The sequence below is a fragment of the Hemiscyllium ocellatum genome, chromosome 1 (genome assembly GCF_020745735.1).
Source record: "Hemiscyllium ocellatum isolate sHemOce1 chromosome 1, sHemOce1.pat.X.cur, whole genome shotgun sequence".
NCBI classification, from domain to species: Eukaryota; Metazoa; Chordata; class Chondrichthyes; order Orectolobiformes; family Hemiscylliidae; genus Hemiscyllium; species Hemiscyllium ocellatum.
The window spans coordinates 97,143,809-97,164,223 of NC_083401.1; the positions used below are offsets into that span (position 1 = coordinate 97,143,809).

Below are 20,415 nucleotides of genomic sequence, written 5' to 3' on the forward strand. Positions count from 1 at the left end.
TCAGAATTCATGCCATTAAATGACAAGCAAATCTCAGCTCATTCAAAGTCACAGGAAGAGGACACAAGTCTAAGGTACGTGGTAAAAAAGTTGGGTGAGGTGGGTGTTGGAGGGGGTAATTCGAAGGACCTCTTTACTTGAATTGTCATGACCTGGAATATCCTGCCTGAAGAAATAAAATCAATAGGTCAGAACAATAAAAACACTGAATCATGAATGGGCCATTTAATTAAATCAATGGGTGATCTGCAACCTAACCACAGTTCCTTCTTTTCAAAATGGGAAGTAGTAATGAAGGGAAAGAAACAGGACTCTTGGGGAACGGCAAGCGAATGGAATTAATTTGATTGCTTGAAAAAAGCAGATCATCACCATTGGGCTAAAAAGTCTCCTTCTGTATAGCATGGACCTAAAAACATCCTACCATTGCATGAGTAAATAACAGATTTTAAAAAAGAATGAAGGGGCTTGCAACATTACGGTGTGTAATAAATTCTCAGGTCCAATGCAAAAAGGTAATGGGAGTGCTTGGTGTCCTATTTATAGATTAGTTTTTCTTTTATTTGAAACATTTACTAAAACAAAAGAAAAAATTTGCAAGACCCACCTTTTGCTATTGTACAATGCGATCACACAATAATATAATTGCTACAGCAGCTGGAGATCAGGACCATGGCTGTGAACCTAAGTGTTCAAAAACACTTTCCACAGGCAAAACATCTTTAAAGTAGATGAAGCTATTCCAAAGTTAAATGAGGGAACCTTGGAGGCAATATTTATGTATAAGAAGGTCTACTGATGTATTCCATACAATCCAGGTAGCATAGCAATGTCTCCAATTGTCTGATATACTCCACCAGTAAGCAAAGCTGTCTACTGTTAACACGTACCCAAGAAAATATTAGCCCCTCTCCTCCTTCACCATAGTTACTTTGCCAAGGATTAGGTTTCATCAAACAAAATAGAAGCTGGTTAATATTTATCTAGAAATCCTGAGAACTTCAATGTAGTATTTGTAACAAGGCCAGCCAGGTGGGCCTTATAGAATATGGTTCCCTGAGTGGGGCCGTAAACCTGGTCCAATCAGGGAGCCCTGACTGACTGATATAAACAGGAGTGTAAGAGGTTCTGTTCATTCTGAGAACGGGCTCTCAAGAAGCCACTAGTGTCAAGTACGACGCACATGCACATAAACGGTGACCTGGTGACAGGATACTGGCCTTCAGCCTCTGTGGAGTTATTTTATTCACCTTCGCTTAAGCCGCATAGACAAAGTTAGCCCCAACTTTAATTCTGGTGTAAACATTGTTAGTTGTTTTCATCTAAAACATTGACCACACACTGAATCTCTAAGTTGGAGAAAGGAAAATAAGATCTTGATTCCCTCTCCCAACTGTTTTATACAAATTCTATGACTTGTTTGTCTATGTGTGTGTATGTGGGTTTGTGCGTCTGTGTGTGCATATATTGTGCGTGCATGTGTGTGTGTGTGTACATGTCTGCATGCCTGTGCATGTAGGTGTTTGTGTGTGAATCTGTGTGTGCGCTTGCGCGAGGGTGTCTATGTGTGTGTCTGTGTGTTGGTATATGTTCCTCAGTGTGTCTGTACATGAGCGCGTGTGTGTGTCTGTTTTAGAGTCGTTGAGACATACAGCATAGAAACAGACCCTTCAGTCCAACCAGTCCATGCCAAGCATAATCCCCAAACAAACCTAGACCCACCTGCCTGCACTTGGCCCACATCCTTCCAAACATTTCTTATTCATGTATTTATTCAAATGTCTTTTAAATGTTGTAACAGTAGCCGTATTCACAACTTTCTCAGGAAATTCATTCAACACATGAATCACTCCCTCTGTAAAAATGTTGTCCCTTGTATCTTGTTTAAATTTTTCTCCTCTCACCATAAAAATATGCAACCCGGTCTTGAAATCTCCCACCCAATTCACATAATACCCTTTATACCTGCCATTCACCTTATACCCCTTACTATTTTATAAACCTTTATAAGGCCACCTTATGGTCCATAGAAAAATGAGCCAGCCTTTCCAGCCATTCCAACCTTCCATTCCTGGCAATGTCCTGGTAAATCTTCTCTGAACACCTTCTCGCTTAATAATATCCTTCCTACACAGGGCAACCCCAGAACTGTATTCTAGAAGATGTCTCACAATGTCCTGTACTGAGGAGTTACAATTCTGTGTTACGATCGAGCCTTCCACTATCACCTGATGAAGGAGCGTCTCTCCAAAAGCTAGTGTGCTTCCAATTAAACCTGTTGGACTATAACCTGGTGTTGTGTGATTTTTAACAATGTCCTTTACAATCTCAATATAATGGCCCAACTCCTATACTCAAAGATCTGAGCAGTGAAAGCAAAGCATGCTAAATGCCTTCTTAACCACCCTTCCATATGTGATGCAAACCTCAAAGAATTATGTAGCTGAACCCCTAGGTCTCTCTGTGCTACACTACCAAAGGCCCTACTTTTAATTATGAGTCCTGCCCTTTGTTTGTTTTACCAAGATGCAATATCACACCTTTATCCAATTTAAACTACATCTGCCACTCTTTAGCCCATTGACCCAACTGATCAAGATTTCTCTGTAATCTTGGATAACGTTCTTCACTGTCCATGACACCACCAATTTTAATGTCATCTGCAAATTTACCAACCACGTCTTTTATATTCTCATCTAAATTATTTATATAAATGACAAACAAAAATGGACCCAGCACTGAACCCTGTGGAACACTGCTGGTAACAGGTCACCAATCCAAAAAACAACCCTCCACCTCCACTCTCTGCTGCTGTTAATTTTTAAAAATTTATTCACAGGGTAACTGCATCATTGGCTAGGCTAGCATTTATTCTCCAGCCCTAACTGCCCAGAAGGTAGTTAAGAGTCAACCACACACAGAGGGTCTGGAGTCACATGTAGGTGAAGATGGCAGTTTCCTTCCCTAAATTAGTAAACTAGATGGGTTTTTCTGACAATTGACAATGGGTTCATGGTTATTAGACTCTTAATTCCAGATTTTTATTGAATTTACAGGATTCAAACCGAGGTCCCCAGAACTTTACCTGGATCTCTGGATAAACAGTCCAACAATAATACCACTAAGCCACTGCCTTTCCAGGTTAAGCCTATTATGTATTTGACTGACAAGCTCACACTGAATCCCTGAGTTAACTTTACTAATTAATCTACCAGGCAGAACTTTGTCAAAGGCTTTCCTAAAGTCCAAGTAAACAATGTCAACTGCTCTTCCCTCATCAATCTTCTTGGTTACTTCCTCAAAAAATTGAATCAAGTTTGTGAGACATTACTTCCCTCACACAAAACCATACTGACAATCGAAATGTATATAAATCCTATCTTTCAGAATCACCTCAAACAACTTACCCACCACCAAACTTAGACTCACAGGTCTATAGTTCCCAGGCTTCTTAATACATCCCTTCTTAAACAAAGGCACAACATTAGCCACTCTCCAGTCATCCAGCACCCATAGTTATTGGCAATATAAATATTTCTGCAAGGGTCCCGCAATTTCAACCCTAACTTCTTACAATGTCCTGGTATCCCCTTTATATTTTCTCAGACCTCCAGCAATTCCTCTTCTGTATTGTAAACTGTTTTCAAAATGTCAATATTTATTTCTCCGAGTTTTTGAGCCTCCATTTTTTTCTCCACAGTAAAAACTGACATGAAATATTAATTTAATATTGCTCCCATCTCCTGAGACTCAACACAAAGATGGGGCCCTACACTCTCTCTCTCTCTAATGCTCTCTTGCTCTTAATGTACTTGTAGAATCTCTTTGGATTATCCTTAACCTTATCTGCCAAGGCTATCTCAAATCTCCCCTTTGCCTTCTTGATCTCCCCCTTAAGAGTTCCCTTACACTCTTTATACTGTTCATTTGAACCCAGTTGTCTAAATCTAATTTTTGATTCTTCTTTATTCTTGACTAGAATCTCAATATCTTTATTCATCCATTGTTCCCAACCTTACCTTTCACTCTAAAAGGAAAATAATAACTGTGAACTCTATATATCACAGTTTTGAACGTCTCCCATTTAGCAGTTGTCTTTTTACCTGTCTACTTTTCAAAGATCTTATCTCTTATCATTAACATTTGCTTTACTTCAATTATAAACTTCAACTTTTATGGAAGGCTTATCCTTTTCCATAACTATTTTCAAACTAATAGAATTATGATCACTAGATCCAAAATGTTTTCCTACTATTACTTCAGTCACTTGCCCTGCCTTATGATACAGGAGAAGGTCAGGTTTTGCTCCTTCTCTAGCAGGAACATTCAAATGTTGATAAAAAAAATTCTTGAACACATTTAACAAACGTGTGTGTGTGTGTGTGTGTGTCGTGGTTACGTAGTCAGCTGTGATGCATATTTTTGAGTATCTTTTGACCTGTAGTATTTCTGTCCGAAACTTAAAATGGCAAAAATTCATTGTGTTCATTTTGTTTCCATTGTCAATAGGCAATTTTAGAAATTTAAACTCATGGAAGAAATTAGTCCTCAGCACGTGCAATCTTAGAAGAGAGGAGACTAGCAAATTCCTTCAAATTACCTGTTCCTGGTTGATGAAATATGTGAGTTGTAAAATTGCGTGTGTAATAGTTGTTGCAAAAAGAATCCTTGTGTTCCATGGAAACCAAAACAGTATGTTTCTTTAAGAAGAAAATCTTTTAAAGTCAGATGAGGTCTGGGAGCTGTAGGTATGATCAAAGTGACTATACCTTTCCTGCAGCAAGGACTTCTCTGCAGATAGGAAGGCAACTTCATCTTTTAGTTGTCTGATCTGTCGCTCATAGTCCTCCAGTATGTCCACCTTTTGTTTATAAAATCTCACTTGGTCCCGAACTGCTCTTAACCTGGAGAATACAGGACACGGCTTATTCTAAAACACAAAGAAAGTCACAGGAAAATTCATCGGATTTTATGGTAACATTTACATATAATAGGGTCAATTTAACCTGCCAAATGCTCATATGCATTCAGTTATGGTCTTTCAGAGAATAACAAGAAAATGGTCAAGGTCTTAAAAGTAAAATACTGCAAATGATAGAAATGTAAAAGTGCATATTTTGCTTTAGAGATCTATAATTGTACACCCCCATTTCATTTTCCTCAAGATACATATCTCCTCGCACAGGAGGTTACGAAGAGCAGGTCTGTTCCCAGTGCATTTCTTTTGAATAGTTAGGTTACCCCTTTGGAGAGTTGAGGTATCTCAACAGATGGCCCCAGGATGCTTTGAGAGTGGGGGATAGTTTGATCATGTGCTCTTTGGGACTGTTAATTGTGAAGAAGATTTAATGTAAATGGTGCATAAACCCCTTGGAACTGTGCAATCTGTCGAGACGTGTCAACAACTGTCAAGAGTTATCAAAATATAGGAGTTACCACTGAACTGAGCTATTCATAAGTCCTGTAGCTACAAGAGTAGATCAGTGGCTGAGTAACTCGACTCCTAACTCCACAAAGCCTATCCACCATCTGCAAGGTACAAGTCAGGAATGTAACAGATTATTCCCCATTTGCCTAGATAAATGCAGCTCCAAAAATACTCCTTTACTGCTTCCTGAAAAATGCCATGCTGGATAATAGATGAATTGACATGAAGAAGGAGGGGCAAAAAGCAGGGGCTGGGATATGTGCACTGGTACTTCATAGGCCTGGGGACTATGAAGAGTCAGAAGATGAATGGGACTATGGGTTATGACAGCCCATGACAGATGGGCATAGCATGGCAAAGGGGGGGGCAGAAGTTGACATGGATGTGGTATACAGAATGAGCAAAAAATCTTTGTCATCTCTGTTTTAAATGGCAAGCCTTTATATTTAAACTGTATCCCCTAATTCCAGACTCTTCTATGAGAGGAAACCTCCCCTCTACCTATCAGGCCTCACTGTAAGGTTATATTTCAAAAAGATCATCTCTGCTTCTTTGAGATTCCTATGAGTATTGGTCTACCCTGCTCAACTTTTCCTCACAAGACAATCATTTTATCCCAGAAAGCAACGTATTGTCCCTTCCTTTAACTGCCTCCAATGCAGGTATATCTTTCCGTAAGAAAGGAAATCAACATTATACACAGTATTCCAGGTGCTGCCTCACAAATGCCCTATAAACTGAAGTTAAAAATCACACAACACCAGGTTATAGTCCAACAGGTTTATTTTGGAAGTACAAGCTTTCGGAGCACTGCTCCTTTGTCAGGTAGCTAGTGGGGCAGGATCATAGGACATAGAATTAATAGTAAAAGGTCAAAGTGTCATACAATTGAAGCAATGTATTGAACAAACCTAGATTGCTGTTAAGTCTTTAATCACTTAGAATGGAGATATTGGTTTCGATTGATTAATATGGAAGTCCCAGAACTTCTTTCAAGTTACATTCCTGAGATAACTTAAGGTTTACAAAAAAAAGGTGACATCTCAGCTCAGACAATGTATAAAGGCGTGAGGTCAGAGTCTGTCTGTATCCCAACCTTGAGTCAGACTGGTTCTATTTCCAAAGTAGGAATTCATAAACTGTCACATGGACTCACTGCCTACAGATTGTGTAGTTTTTAAACAAAAGCACTGCTGTTATGTGTTTTTATCTCTATCAATCCCAGTTCAACACCGGCACCTCCACATCCTGTAAACTGAAGTAAGATCTCTGTGCTTGTGATAAAGATTAACACTTCATTTGACTTCCATTTACCTGCATGATACCTTTATGTAATTCATGTAGCAAAACACCTAGATCCCACTCCATCAGACCGTAAGACATAGGAGTGGAAGTAAGGCCATTCAGCCCATCGAGTCCACTCCGCCATTCAATCATGGCTGATGGGCATTTCAACTCCACTTACCAGCGTTCTCCCCGTCGCCCTTAATTCCTATAAGACCATAAGACACAGGAGTGGAAGTAAGGCTATTCGGCCCACTCAATAGCATTATTCTACAGTCTTCGAGGAGAAAGTGAGGTCTGCAGATGCTGGAGATCAGAGCTGAAAATGTGTTGCTGGAAAAGCACAGCAGGTCAGGCAACATTCTGATGAAGGGCTTATGCCCGAAACGTTGAATTTCCTGTTCCATGGATGCTGCCTGACCTGCTGCGCTTTTCCAGCAACACATTTTCAGCTCTTATTCTACAGTCTGTTTACATTTCAATAATATGATGCTTTTCTGTTCTTCTTGCCTTAGTGGACAATCACACATTTTCCCACATTATACATTTTTGTCAATTATTTCTCCACTCACATCCTGTATCCTTTGCGTAACATTTATATTCTCACAATGCTCTGTGTGCAGTTTTGATCTCCTTATTTGAAAAAGGATATAATTGTATTCAGAAGTGGTTCAGAGAAGGTTCATTCGAGTCATTCCTGGGATGAAGGGTTTATCTTATGAAGAAAGGTCAAATTACTGCATCATTACCTATGGCAGTGTAGAAGAATGAGAGGTGATTTTATTGAAATGTAGGATTCTGAGTGGACTTGATAGGGTGGATACCAAGAGAATATTTTCTCTTATTGAGAGAGACTAGAATTAGGGGGCACAATAACAATAAAAATAACAATTCCCTTTAAATACAAAGATGAGGAGAAAATTTTTCTCTCAAACGGATGTTCATCTGTAGAACTCTCTTCGCAGGAGCAGTGGAAGCAGAGTTATTGACTTTATTCATTACAAGTTGGATAGGGACTTTGGTGGATGCTGATAGGAATGTGGAGCTAAGATCAGCATTGATCTTACTGAACTTGATGGGCCAAATAACCTACACATATTCCTGTTAGAAAATTTAGCTGCAATATATGTAGGCCCTCTGTCAAAGTCATAGAGTCATACAGCTAGTTCATGCTGACCATGTTCCCAAACAAAACTAGTCCCACTTGTCTGCCTTTGGCCCATATTCCTCCAACCCTCGCCTTTTCAGGTACCTACCCAAATGACTTTTAAACATTGTAACTGTACCTGCATTCACCACTTCACAGAATCCCTACAGTGTGAAAGCAAACCATTTACTCCAGTAACTCCAAACAACAACCCTCTGAGCAGCATTCCAAACTCTACCCTGTAAAAAGTGAGGACTGCAGATGCTGGAGATCAGAGCTGAAAATGTGTTGCTGGTTAAAGCGCAGCAGGTCAGGCAGCATCCAAGGAACAGGAGATTCGACGTTTCGGGCATAAGCCCTTCATCAGGAATGTAGGTAGCGACGCATGGCTGCGAGGGTGGAGCGGAGGATCCGGAGGGAGGTCTGTTGCTGGAGGCTTCAGATATGTTGTAGGTACAGGTTGTCCTGGTTGGGTCCAAATTTTCATTCCTGATGAAGGGCTTATGCCCGAAACGTCGAATTTCCTGTTCCTTGGATGCTGCCTGACCTGCTGCGCTTTAACTAGCAACACATTTTCAGCCCTACCCTGTAACCCCACATTTCCCATGGCTAGCCTGCCCATCCCTGGACACCATGGGCAATTTAGCCTGGTCAATCCACCTAACCTGCACATCTTTTGCACTGTGGGAGGAAACCGAAGCACGTGGAGAAAACCCACGCAGAATGTGCAAACTCCACATAGACAGTCTCATGAGGGTGGAATCGATGCCAGGTCCCTGGCACTGTGAGGCAGCAGTGCTAACCACTGAGCCACCATGCCCCCCTGAACATCCTCAGGCAGTTCATTCCACACACAAACCACTGTGTAAAACGTTGTTCCCCATGTCCTTTTTAAAACTTTCTCCTCTCACCTTATAAATATGTCCCCTAGTTTTGACTCCCACTCTAGGGAAAAGTCATTTGCTGTTCACCTCATACTTGCCCCTCGTGATTTTATAAACCTCTATAAGGTCACCCCTCCAAGGCTCCAGTGAAAATGTCCCAGCCTACTTCCAGCCTATTTTTTAAACTCAAACCCTCCATTCCCCACGACATTCTGATAAACCTTTTCTGAACCTTCATTAACATATATTGTAAATAGTCGAGACCTTATCACTGACCCCGACTGCACTCATTGCTAACAGTCCGCCAAACTGAAAATGAGCCATTTATCTGACTCCCTGTTTCATGTTGGTGAGCTAATCCTGTATACAAGCTCATTTTCATTTTGAGACCATGAGCTCTTTGCATGTGCAATAACCTTTTCCTTGGCACCACACTGAACACATTTTGGAAATCCAAATGCGCAGCCACCTGCGGCAAGGCCTACGCGACATAACGGGTTACAAAATAAAGCAAAACAAAATAGTGGACAAAAACACATCCCTCCCCGATGTCTGCCATGTTTTCTTTGCTTGGTTCAAGCAGAATGCCAGTGGCGTGGTGTCACCTGTCCCAACAGCTCTGGACGCACCTATACCCTCTATCACCGCTGCAAACATCAGATTGGCCTTCTTGAGAGTAAACCCAAAGAAAGTGACTGCCCCAGACAGAGTCCCCGGCAATCTACTCAGATCCTGTATGGACCAGCTGGGGGAAGTATTCGTTGACAACTTTAACCTTTCCTTGCTACAATCTGAAGTCTCCACTTGTTTCAAGAAGACCACCATCAAGAAGGTACTACATGCAACATGCCCCAATGACTACCACCCATTGGCTCTGACTTCCTTAATCATGAAGTACTTTGAGAGTTTAGTCATGGGCTACATCATATCCCAGCCTGTCTCGATTCCTGGCTATTTGCTGGCGAAACATGTCCACGGTGGATGCCATTTCCCTAGCCCTACGCTCATCCTTGGAGCATCTGGATAGCAAGGACACCTATGTCAGGCTCCTATTTATTGACTACAGCTCCGTCTTCAACACTATAATCCCTACCAAACTAATCTCAAAACTCCGAGATCTAGGTCTCGGCTCTGCAGCACCTCCTCCACAACAATGCTCAATACCGCCACCCTGCAAGGATGCGTATTCAGCCCCCAATGTACTCCCTGTACACTCACAGCTGTGTAGCCAAATTTCATGTGAACGCCATCTACAAGTTTGCTGACACCACCACTGTTGTAGGCTGGATATCAAACAATGATGAGTCAGAATACTGGAAGTAGATAGGATGTTTGATGTTGTGATGCAAAGATAACAATTTCTCTCTCTATGTCAGCAAAACAAAAAAAACTTGATCATTGGCTTCAGGAAGAAAGGAGGAGGACACGTTCCTATTGACATCAATGGAGCTGAGGCAGAGAGGGCTGAAAGCACCAAGCTCCTAGGAGTGATGATAACCAATAGTCTGTTCTGGACCTCCCTTGTAGAATGAATAGAATGGAAGGCACAGCAAAGCCTCTTCTTGCTCAGAAGGCTAAGGAAATTCAGCATGTCCATAAAGACCCTCACAACTTTTACAGCTGCACTATAGAAAGCATTCTATCTGGATGTATAATGGCCTGGTACGGCAACTGCTCTGCCCAGGACCTTAAGAGACTACAGAAGGTTGTGCGCACAGCCCAGACCATCATGGAAACAAGCCCGCCATCCATAGGAAAGTGAGGTCTGCAGATGCTGGAGATCAGAGCTGAAAATGTGTTGCTGGAAAAGCGCAGCAGGTGAGGCAGCATCCAAGGAACAGGAGATTCGACGTTTTGGGCATAAGCCCTTCTTCAGGAATAAGCCCTTTCCTGAAGAAGGGCTTATGCCCGAAACGTCGAATCTCCTGTTCCTTGGATGCTGCCTGACCTGCTGCGCTTTTCCAGCAACACATTTTCAGCTCCATCCATGGGACACTATTTACACTTCTCCTTGCCATGGATAGGCTGCCAACATTGTCAAAGATGCCTCCCAACCTGATGATACTCTCTTCCAACCTCTTCCATCAGGCAGAAGATACAAAAGCTTGAACACACGCACAAACAGGTTCAAGGACAGCTTCTTCCTTGCTGTTATGAGACTACTAAATGGACCTCTATAATTTCAAATCTAATTTGACCTTACTTTTGTGCACATCCTGCACAGTTGTAACCTTGTACACCTTGCTGTGTCTAAGCACCCTATGATCTGTATGTCCTTGTTTGTCATGATCTGACTGTACTGCTTGCAAAATAAAACTTTTCACTGTACTTAGGTACGTATGACAATAAATCCAATCAATAAATCAAATCAAACATCTACTGGTTTCCTTTTATCCACCCTGCTTGTTACATCCTCAAAGAATTCTCATAACTTTGTCAAACATCAATTCTCTTCCACAAATTTATGCTAGTTCTCCCTGAATAAATTACAATTTCAAAAGATTGTTTTACTATTTCCTTAATAATTGATTCTAACATTTGCCTAATCATAGACATGAGATTAATTATCATATAGTTTCCCAAATTCTTCCTCCTTTTTTTGAATTCTAGTGTTAAATTTAGAATTTTCCATTCTGTTGGGATATTTCCAGAATTTGAGGGATTGTTAAAGATTATAACTTATACATCCACTACCTCTGTAGGCACTTACCTTAGGGCTCCAAGCTGAAGCAGAGCACTTTTTGACAGTTGAGTTTAAAAGCTCTTCCCAACTTTAATAATGCTGATGAGAAGTTAAATGAGGTTTTAATGTAGTGATTAATCATTGGCTTTTAGTTTGAAAATTAAGCAACCATTAAATTGACCAGAATTATGTAAAAGTGCAGGGGCATTAGAGTATTTTATTGAACGTTAAAGATTCCATATATTCAACAGTACTGAGAAACTGACTGAAATATAACATTTGGACACAATGCTTTCACTTATCTATTGTTTAAAGTCCGAAGATCTGCTGAGCTTTTGAAAAATTCTTCATATGTCACCAATGGCAAAATTCATAGACCCTATAATAATACATACATGGAACTGTCAAAGTAAACAAATATTCTTTCAAGCTCCCTCTTATGAAATGATAACTCCTATTATGTAGAGTCAGGTGGCTGTTTGTTCATACTGTTTCAACGTTGTCAAAGGGATTAATCTGGCACAGCTGTGAGATGAAATTCCATTATGGAATGTTTGTCTGAGCTCCAAAACCAGCAAATGGATTCAGCTCTGCAGGGGTTATTTCACATAACTACAAAGGACACCCTACATTTAATGGAGAGTTTTAAAAGCTGCTGAGAAAATTGTGTTTTTTGAAGTGGCTTTAAAAATGCTTGTTTGTTTATTTTGATAGTTCTCTGTGTATTTAATAGTATTAAGCTTTGTTCTGCCCCAAGGAAGGTTTTGAATGAATGCTTCTTTTTTTTTGAGTAAAAAAGTGAGGTCTGCAGATGCTGGAGATCACAGCTGAAAATGTGTTGTTGGTCAAAGCACAGCAGGCCAGGCAGCATCTCAGGAATAGAGAATTCGACGTTTCGAGCATAAGCCCTTCCTGATGAAGGGCTTATGCTCGAAACGTCGAATTCTCTATTCCTGAGATGCTGCCTGGCCTGCTGTGCTTTGACCAGCAACACATTTTCAGCTGCTTCTTTTTTTTGTCAATTTTATAGAATTCTAAAGACTTCCAGTACTTTTATAGCACTTTTGGGTATTGGACATAGAAGTACTGTTTGAGTAAGTGTGGAGTGTGCCTGGTGGATAATGGAGGATGCGATGTGAGGGCTAGGGTGTCTAATATTTATTAACAGAACTGAAATGATATTTCCAGTAAACAGTGACAGACCTGACAGATGTTTCCTGGCTTGGTGAGTAATTCCATCATTTGCTGATTTTATTTCAGATGTCCAGCATTGCAACATTTGGTTTTTATAAAAGCACTGGTTGCAAAAGTCTGTGAAGCCCAGTGGAAAGAATTGGTAGCCCTGGTGACATGTCAATTTCAAGGTCCTGAATAGGCTAATCAGTAACAAATAGGACACTGCTTTTGGATCACAGGGCTAGTTATGAAGGAGTCAATTGCAATCTTCCATCATCAGATGTGCCATCTTGAAGCAAACTCAACTATATAGAGAACTTATTTACTTTCACTAGCAAAGAGGATACTAAGGAGTTGGTTAACTAACTAGTATGGTTTTGAGCCCCCATTAGGTGAGCAACAAAATCAAGAGCTCCTCTCAAGTCTAAAGTGAGCAGCACAATTCATAAGACTTAAGTGCACTGTCACCATTTTCTTGATCATAACATGCCAGACTCTGCTGAATAGTGGGTTACAACAATTGGAGACATGGACATTTAGTGGAGCCACTTTCTTTGCTGTAACCCAACCTTAACAAGCACCAGCCCTTTGATATGGGAGCAGACTGGTTTCAGAGCACTGCTCCTTCATCAGGTGATTGTGGAGTTTAAGATCGTAAGACACAGAATTTGTTCCAAAAGTTTAGAGTGTGATGTTACTGAAATTATATATTAAAAAAGACCTCTGTCAGGTCTCTCATCTTTTAGAATGACCATGTTGGTTTCAGTTCTTTCATATGTAAATCACAAAACATTTTTTAAAGTGACATTCTGAAGTGAACTTTAATAATTGGTGTCATTTTGGCCCAGATAATGCAGTTAAGGTGTAAGGTGCCCTGTGTGAGACTGTCAATGCCACAATGGGCAGACTGTTTCTAATCCAATAAACGGATTTACAGAATCTTACATGGATTCATGCAGTTTTTCAGCAAAGTAAAATGTAATTCTGGAAGTAACTTGCAGAGGGCGCACACAGAGAGCAGCTCACACCTTAAATACATTATCTGGGCTGACATGACACCAACTGTTAAAGTTAAAAATCTCACAACACCAGGTTATAGTCCAACAGGTTTAATTGGAAGCACACTAGCTTTCAGAGCGATGCTCCTTCATCAGGTAATTGTGGAGGGCTCGATTGTAACACAGAATTGATAGCAAAAATTTGCAGTGTGATGTAACTGAAATTATACATTGAAAATTGATTGTCTGTTAAGCCTTTCATCTTTTAGAATACAATGATAGTTTCACTTCTTTCATGTGTAAATCACACGGTCCCCCCCAGTTGGGGAACACTTCAGTGGTTCAGGACATTCAGCCTCGGACCTTCGGGTGACCATCCTCCAAGATGGACTTCAGGACAGGCAGCAGAAGAAAGTGGCCAAGCAGGGGCTGATAGCTAAGTTCGGTACCCATAGGGAGGGCCTCAACTGGGACCTTGGGTTCATGTCACATTACAGGTGATCGCCATTGCACTACACACACACACACAGATATTCCTACACACACACTCTCACGTACACATGGACACAGGTACACACAGACGCGCACAAAGACACCCACACACACCCTTACAGACACACACACTCCCACACTCACACATGCACCCCCTCACAGACTTAAGACACTCTGCACCCACTACACACACACACACATTCTCACACTCACAACCCCCACCCCAGACACACACACACACACACACACACACACACACACACACACACACACACACACACACACACACACACACACACACACACACAGACAAAGACCCACATGCACACATATATTTTGTGGGGTGAATTTGTACTTGCAGAGTTACATAGCACTTTGCTCAAAAACTGCATACATTCATGTAGAACTCTGAGCTCAAAAACTGCATGAATTTATGTAAAACTCTGTTTTCTCACTTTTTAGATTAGAATCAATCTAAACATCAGGTCATAGACAGAGAACACAGGGGGCTAACACCTTCAACATATGGTCTAGCTATCACCATTGTTAACAGCTAACCCAAGAATGCAACTTTTAAAAAAAAGGATTTTGTGATTTACACATGAAAGAAGTGAAACTATCACTGTATTCTAACAGATGAAAGGTTTAACAGACAATCAATTTTTCAATGTATAATTTCAGTTACATCACACTGCAAATTTTTGCTATAAATTCTGTGTTACGATCGAGCCCTCCACAATCACCTGATGAAGGAGCGTCGCTCCGAAAGCTAGTGTGCTTCCAATTAAACCTGTTGGACTATAACCTGGTGTTGTGTGATTTTTAACTTTGTACACCCCAGTCCAACACTGGCATCTTCAAATCATGACCAATTGTTAAAGTTCACTTGAGAATGTAACTTTCAAAAAAGTTTTGTGATTTACATATGAAGGAACTGAAACCAACACTGTCATTCTAAAAAATTAGAGACTTAACAAACAATCCAGGTCTTTTTCAATATATAATTTCAGTTACATCACACTTTAAACTTTTGCTATAAATTCTGTGTCTTACAATCTTATACTCCACAACCACCTGATGAAGGAGCAGGGCTCCAAAAACTAGTGCTTCCAAATAAACCTGTTGGACTTTAGCCTGGTGTTGTGTGATTTTTAACTTTGCACACCTCAGTCCAACACCAGCGTCTCCAAATCATTTGTTTCACATCCTCCAGATAAAGTCTTTCAATAGTTGTCATCCAGGTGGACATGATGGCAGAGTGGTTAGAACTGCTGCCTCACAGCACCAGGGACCTGGGTTTAATTTCAGCCCTGGGCAACTGTCTATGTTTAGGGTGTAGGTTTGCTCGCTGAGCTATAGGTTTGATATCCAGACGTTTCATTACCTGGCTAGGTAACATCATCAGTGGCGACCTCCAAGTGAAGCAAAGCTGTTGTCTCCTGCTTTCTATTTATATCTTTCTCCTGGATGGGGTTCCTGGGGTTTGTGGTGATGTCATTTCCTGTTCGTTTTCGGAGGGGTTGATAGATGGCATCTAGATCTATGTATTGGATTATGGCGTTGTGGTTGGAGTGCCAGGCCTCTAGGAATTCTCTGACATGTCATTGCTTAGCTTGTCCCAGGATAGATGTGTTGCCCCAGTCGAATTGATGGTTTTGTTTTCATCCATGTGTAGGGCTACAAGAGAAAGAGGGTCATGTCTTTTTGTGGCTAGCTGGTGATCATGTATCCTGGTGGCTAACTTGCTTCCTGTTTGTCCTTCGTAGTGTTTGTGGCAGTCCTTGCATGGAATTTTGTAGATGACGTTGGTTTTGTCCATGGGTTGTACTGGGTCTTTTAAGTTTGTTAGTTTTTGTTTGAGAGTGTTGGTGGGTTTGTGTGCTACTAGGATTCTGAGGGGTCTTAGTATCTGGCTGTCATTTCTGAAACTTCTTTGATGTATGGTAAGGTGGTTAGGGTTTCTGGCTGCATTTGGTCTGCTTGCCATGATCGCCAAAATGTCGCCCATACAAACCGCCAATAAAAACACCTCAAGCCAGAAGTTTAACCAAACAAAATGGCCGCAGAATGCTCTGAGAACTAACCAATGAAGCCCACCACAGATCCGAAAATACAACAGGGAAATTGCGCGCCAAAAGCCATTATTCAAACAAGCAACAAATCAAGAATGGACAGACGCGGTAGAACGAGCCATAAACACCAAACAACGACAAACACAGATAAAGAAAAATCGGGACCTGAAGAAAAACTTGACAAACTCACAAACAAAGACAAAACCGATAACACAGGGGCATGGATAAAGAACTTATCAGACCAAACTCTATCAGACACAGAAAAAGCGGTACTAGTCAAATGATTAAATTTCAATTACCGAGACGCTGACAAGAAGGATTTCCTAGCGGCATTAGAAACCACATTGAAGGACAACAATCTCACGGAAGAAACACAACAAACGATCAGACAGACAGTTGCACATACTCTGAGCCGAAAGAGGGAAGGAAACAAACTGAACACACAAGAAAGCCCTAGAAAACCTCAAAAAAGACAAAAACATCATTATATTACCTGCAGGCTCACAGTTATCCTGAACAAAAGGGACTACATAGAGAAAGCCAATGCACTACTTGCAGACACTAACATCTACCCGCTAGACCCGACCCCACAACTAGGAAACAAAATTACATATCTCCAAAGAAAATTACGCAATTCCGGACAATTAAACAAGACGGAATTCCAGAAAATGCAACCAGATGGGACCAACACCCCACGATTCTATAGACTACCAAAAATCCATAAACCAGGAGCCCCCCTCAGACCCATAGTCTCACTACCTGGAACACCAACTTACAGACTGGCCAAAGAACTACAGCAAGACTGAAATACCTGGTAGAAGAGTCACAGCATTCCATCCACTCCCCCCAGGAATTCCTAAAAATCATCAAAAACACGAAAATAGAGGAAGACGAAACAATGATCTCATTCGACGTAACAGCGCTGTTCACCTCCAACAACATCAACCTGGCAAAGGAAACACTCGCCACACTTTTAGAACAGACCATCACACACCCCCCAACCACCATCAATCACATTACCAACAAAAACATCATGAAGCTAGTGGACCTGTGCCTCACCACGCACTTCACCTTCAACAACATAATCTACAAACAAACCAATGGCACACCCATGGGATCTCCACTATCAGGATTCATAGCAGAAGCGGTAATGCAAAGACTAGAACAAACAGCCCTACCAACCATCAAACCAAAAATCTGGGTCCGCTACGTAGATGACATCTTTGTCATCACAAAACGAAACAAGATAGAAGAAACATTTAACATCATCAACAACACCCTCACAGGCATAAAATTCACCAAGGAGGAAGAAACCTACAACAAACTCACATTCCTGGACGTCACAGTCGAAAGAAAGGACAACGGAGAACTACAAACCTGCATATACAGAAAACCAACAAACACTGACCGAATACTTAACTACCCAGCAACCATCCCAACACACACAGACGAAGCTGTGTCAGAACACTATCCCAACGAGCCACATCACAATGCAGCACAGATGAACTTTGGAAAACAGAGGAGAGCCACCTATACAACGTATTCAAGAAGAACGGATACTCAAAAAATACAGTGCACAGATTCCTAAGAACAAACCACGACAAGCAGACCAAACACAGCCAGAAACCCTAACCACCTTACCATACATCAAAGAAGTTTCAGAAATGACAGCCAGACTACTAAGTCCCCACGGAATCCTAGTAGCACACAAACCCACCAACACTCTCAAACAAAAACTAAAACTTAAAAGACCCAGTACAACCCATGGACAAAACCAACGTCATCTACAAAGTTCCATGCAAAGACTGCCACAAACATTACGTAGGACAAATAGGAAGAAAGTTAGCCACCAGCATACTCTAACACCAGCTGGCCACAAAAAGTCTCTCCCTCGTAGCCCTACACATGGCTGAAATAAACCATCAATTCGACTGGGACAACACATCTATCCTGGGACAGACTAAGCAAAGACATGACAGCGAATCCCTAGAGGCCTGGCATTCCAACCACAACGCCATAAACAAACACATAGATCTAGATACCATCTATCAACCCCTCCGAAAACGAACAGGAAATGACATCACCACAGACCCCAGGAACTCCTTCCAGGACAAACATATAAATAGAAAGCAGGAGGCAACAGCTTTGCTTCACTTGGAGGTCGCCATTGATGATGTTATCTAGCCAGGTAATGAAACGTCTGGATATCAAACCTACAGCTCAGCGAGCAAACCTACACCCTAAACCTCAACCTGAGCTACAAACCTTCACAAACCTTGCAATTGTCTATGTAGAGTTTGCACATTCTCCAAATGTCTGCATGGATATCTTCTGGGTGCTCTGATTTCCTCCTACAGCCCAAAGATATGCAGGTTATGTGGATTAGCCATTGGAGATGCAGGGTACATAGATAGTTGAACAGGGCTGGGTCTGGGTGGTATGCTCTTTGGTGAGTTGATGCAGATTCCATGAGACAAATGGTCTTTATCTGTATTGAAGAGATTCTATGATTTTATCCAAAATCCCATGTGTGCGTGGGTTTCCTCTGGGTGCTCTGGTTTCCTCCCACAGTCCAAAGATGTGCAGGTTAGGTGAATTGGCCTTGCTAAATTGCCCGTGGTGTTAGGTGCATTAGTCAGGGGTGAATGTAGGGGAATGGGTCTGGCTGGGTTGTTCTTCGGAGGGTCGGTGTGGACTTGTTGGGCGAAGGGCCTGTTTCCATACTGTAGTGAACCTAATCTAATCTAAACTTTAGTACAGTCTGTACTTCCACATTAATTGCCATTTGGTGACAACATTGATGTACAAAACATAAACTCTAATGCCATACAGGAAATCTATCCATCATAGTAGTTTGATCAAGAGAAAGATACTTTGGCAAAGATATTTGCTTTATGATCAGGGTAGAGCAAAGTCCTCCCTCCCTATAACTGTTTTCCCATTTGCCATAAATTAATTTTTTGTTCATGAGCTAAAATTTCTGTTCCACAATAAGCATTCCGAACCAAAAACAAGAACTATTCATAGACACCTAGGGGATCAGGTACATAATTCTTTGAAGTTTGCATCACGTATCATCATAGTGTCCTACATGCAACTGATATGATATATTGAACAATAAATCATACCGGTAGCATGAATGACACTCTGATCTTTTGCTATAAATTTGGTGTCTTATGATCCTGTTCCACAGCTACTTAATGAAGCAGCAGCACTCTGAAAGCTAGTACTTCCAAATAAACCTGTTGGACTATAACCTGGTGTTGTGAATTTTAACTTTGTTACAGGAAGGATATTATTAAGCTGGAGGAGTGTCAGAAGAGATTTACCAGGATGCTGCCAGGAATGGAGGGTTTGAGTTGTAAGGAGAAGCTAGATTTTTTTTTCACTGGAGCAAAAGAAGTTGAAAAGTGACATTATGGCGGTTTGTAAAATAATGAGGAGTGTAGATAAGGAGAATGGCGGGTGTCTTTTCCCGAGGGCAAGATATTTCAAGACTAGGGGGCATATTTTTAAGGTGAGAGGAGAAAGATTTATAAAAGTCAAAGAGGTGCAACCTTTTTTGCACAGGTTCTTGTGTAGAATGAACATCCAGAGGAAGTGGTAGATTTGGTTACAGTAACAATGTTTAAAAGACATTTAGATAAGTACATGAATAAGAAATGTTTGGAGGGTTATCGAGCAAGTGCAGACAGGCGGGACTAGTTTAGTTTTAGGATTATGGTTGGCAAGGACCAGTTGGACCAAAAGGTCTGTTTCTGTACTGTATGACTCTATATGCATGCGGGTGTTGTAATGTTTGAAGAAAGGTGAAGAAAAAGAACAAAAAGGTCTTCATTCCTTCTCAGCATGGAAAGGATTATTTCAACCTGAAGTTGGTACTGAACAGGATCTGAACTACCAATATGTATCTATAGTTGACCCTCTATATTTCAACATAACATGCATTTGGATGTAAGAAGATAGCCAAGATTAATTTAAGGAATTCAAGCTTACTCTGCCCTCAGTTGGATTATTTCATCCTCTGTTGCTAGGAATGTTGCAGCAGATTTGTTCTGAGTATCATCCAACTCCATATGAACTTCTGCCAACCTACAACAGAGAGAGACCAACAATGACTCAGTTTAATAACATAAAGGATCAAAATGTCAATAGGACCAGCCAGCAACTTCTGAACTGACCTTCCCATGGTTTATTTTTGGCACAAATTCACAAGTCTTCCTTAACTACATTTTTAAGGGACAGAGGTTG

The 20,415-nt window shown here is 41.1% G+C and overlaps 1 protein-coding gene across 1 annotated transcript in view; it reads right to left on the reverse strand.

The window, feature by feature from the left end:
- Positions 1–20,415, reverse strand: part of spata18 (spermatogenesis associated 18) — a 61,557-nt gene that overhangs the window by 19,571 nt on the left and 21,571 nt on the right. The window contains exons 5-7 of the mRNA XM_060824458.1: positions 20,161–20,256; positions 4,765–4,904; positions 4,268–4,276 (exon numbers count right to left, since the gene is read on the reverse strand). Of these exons, the coding sequence (XP_060680441.1) occupies positions 4,268–4,276; positions 4,765–4,904; positions 20,161–20,256 (245 nt within the window). The remainder of the gene's footprint in view (positions 1–4,267; positions 4,277–4,764; positions 4,905–20,160; positions 20,257–20,415) is intronic.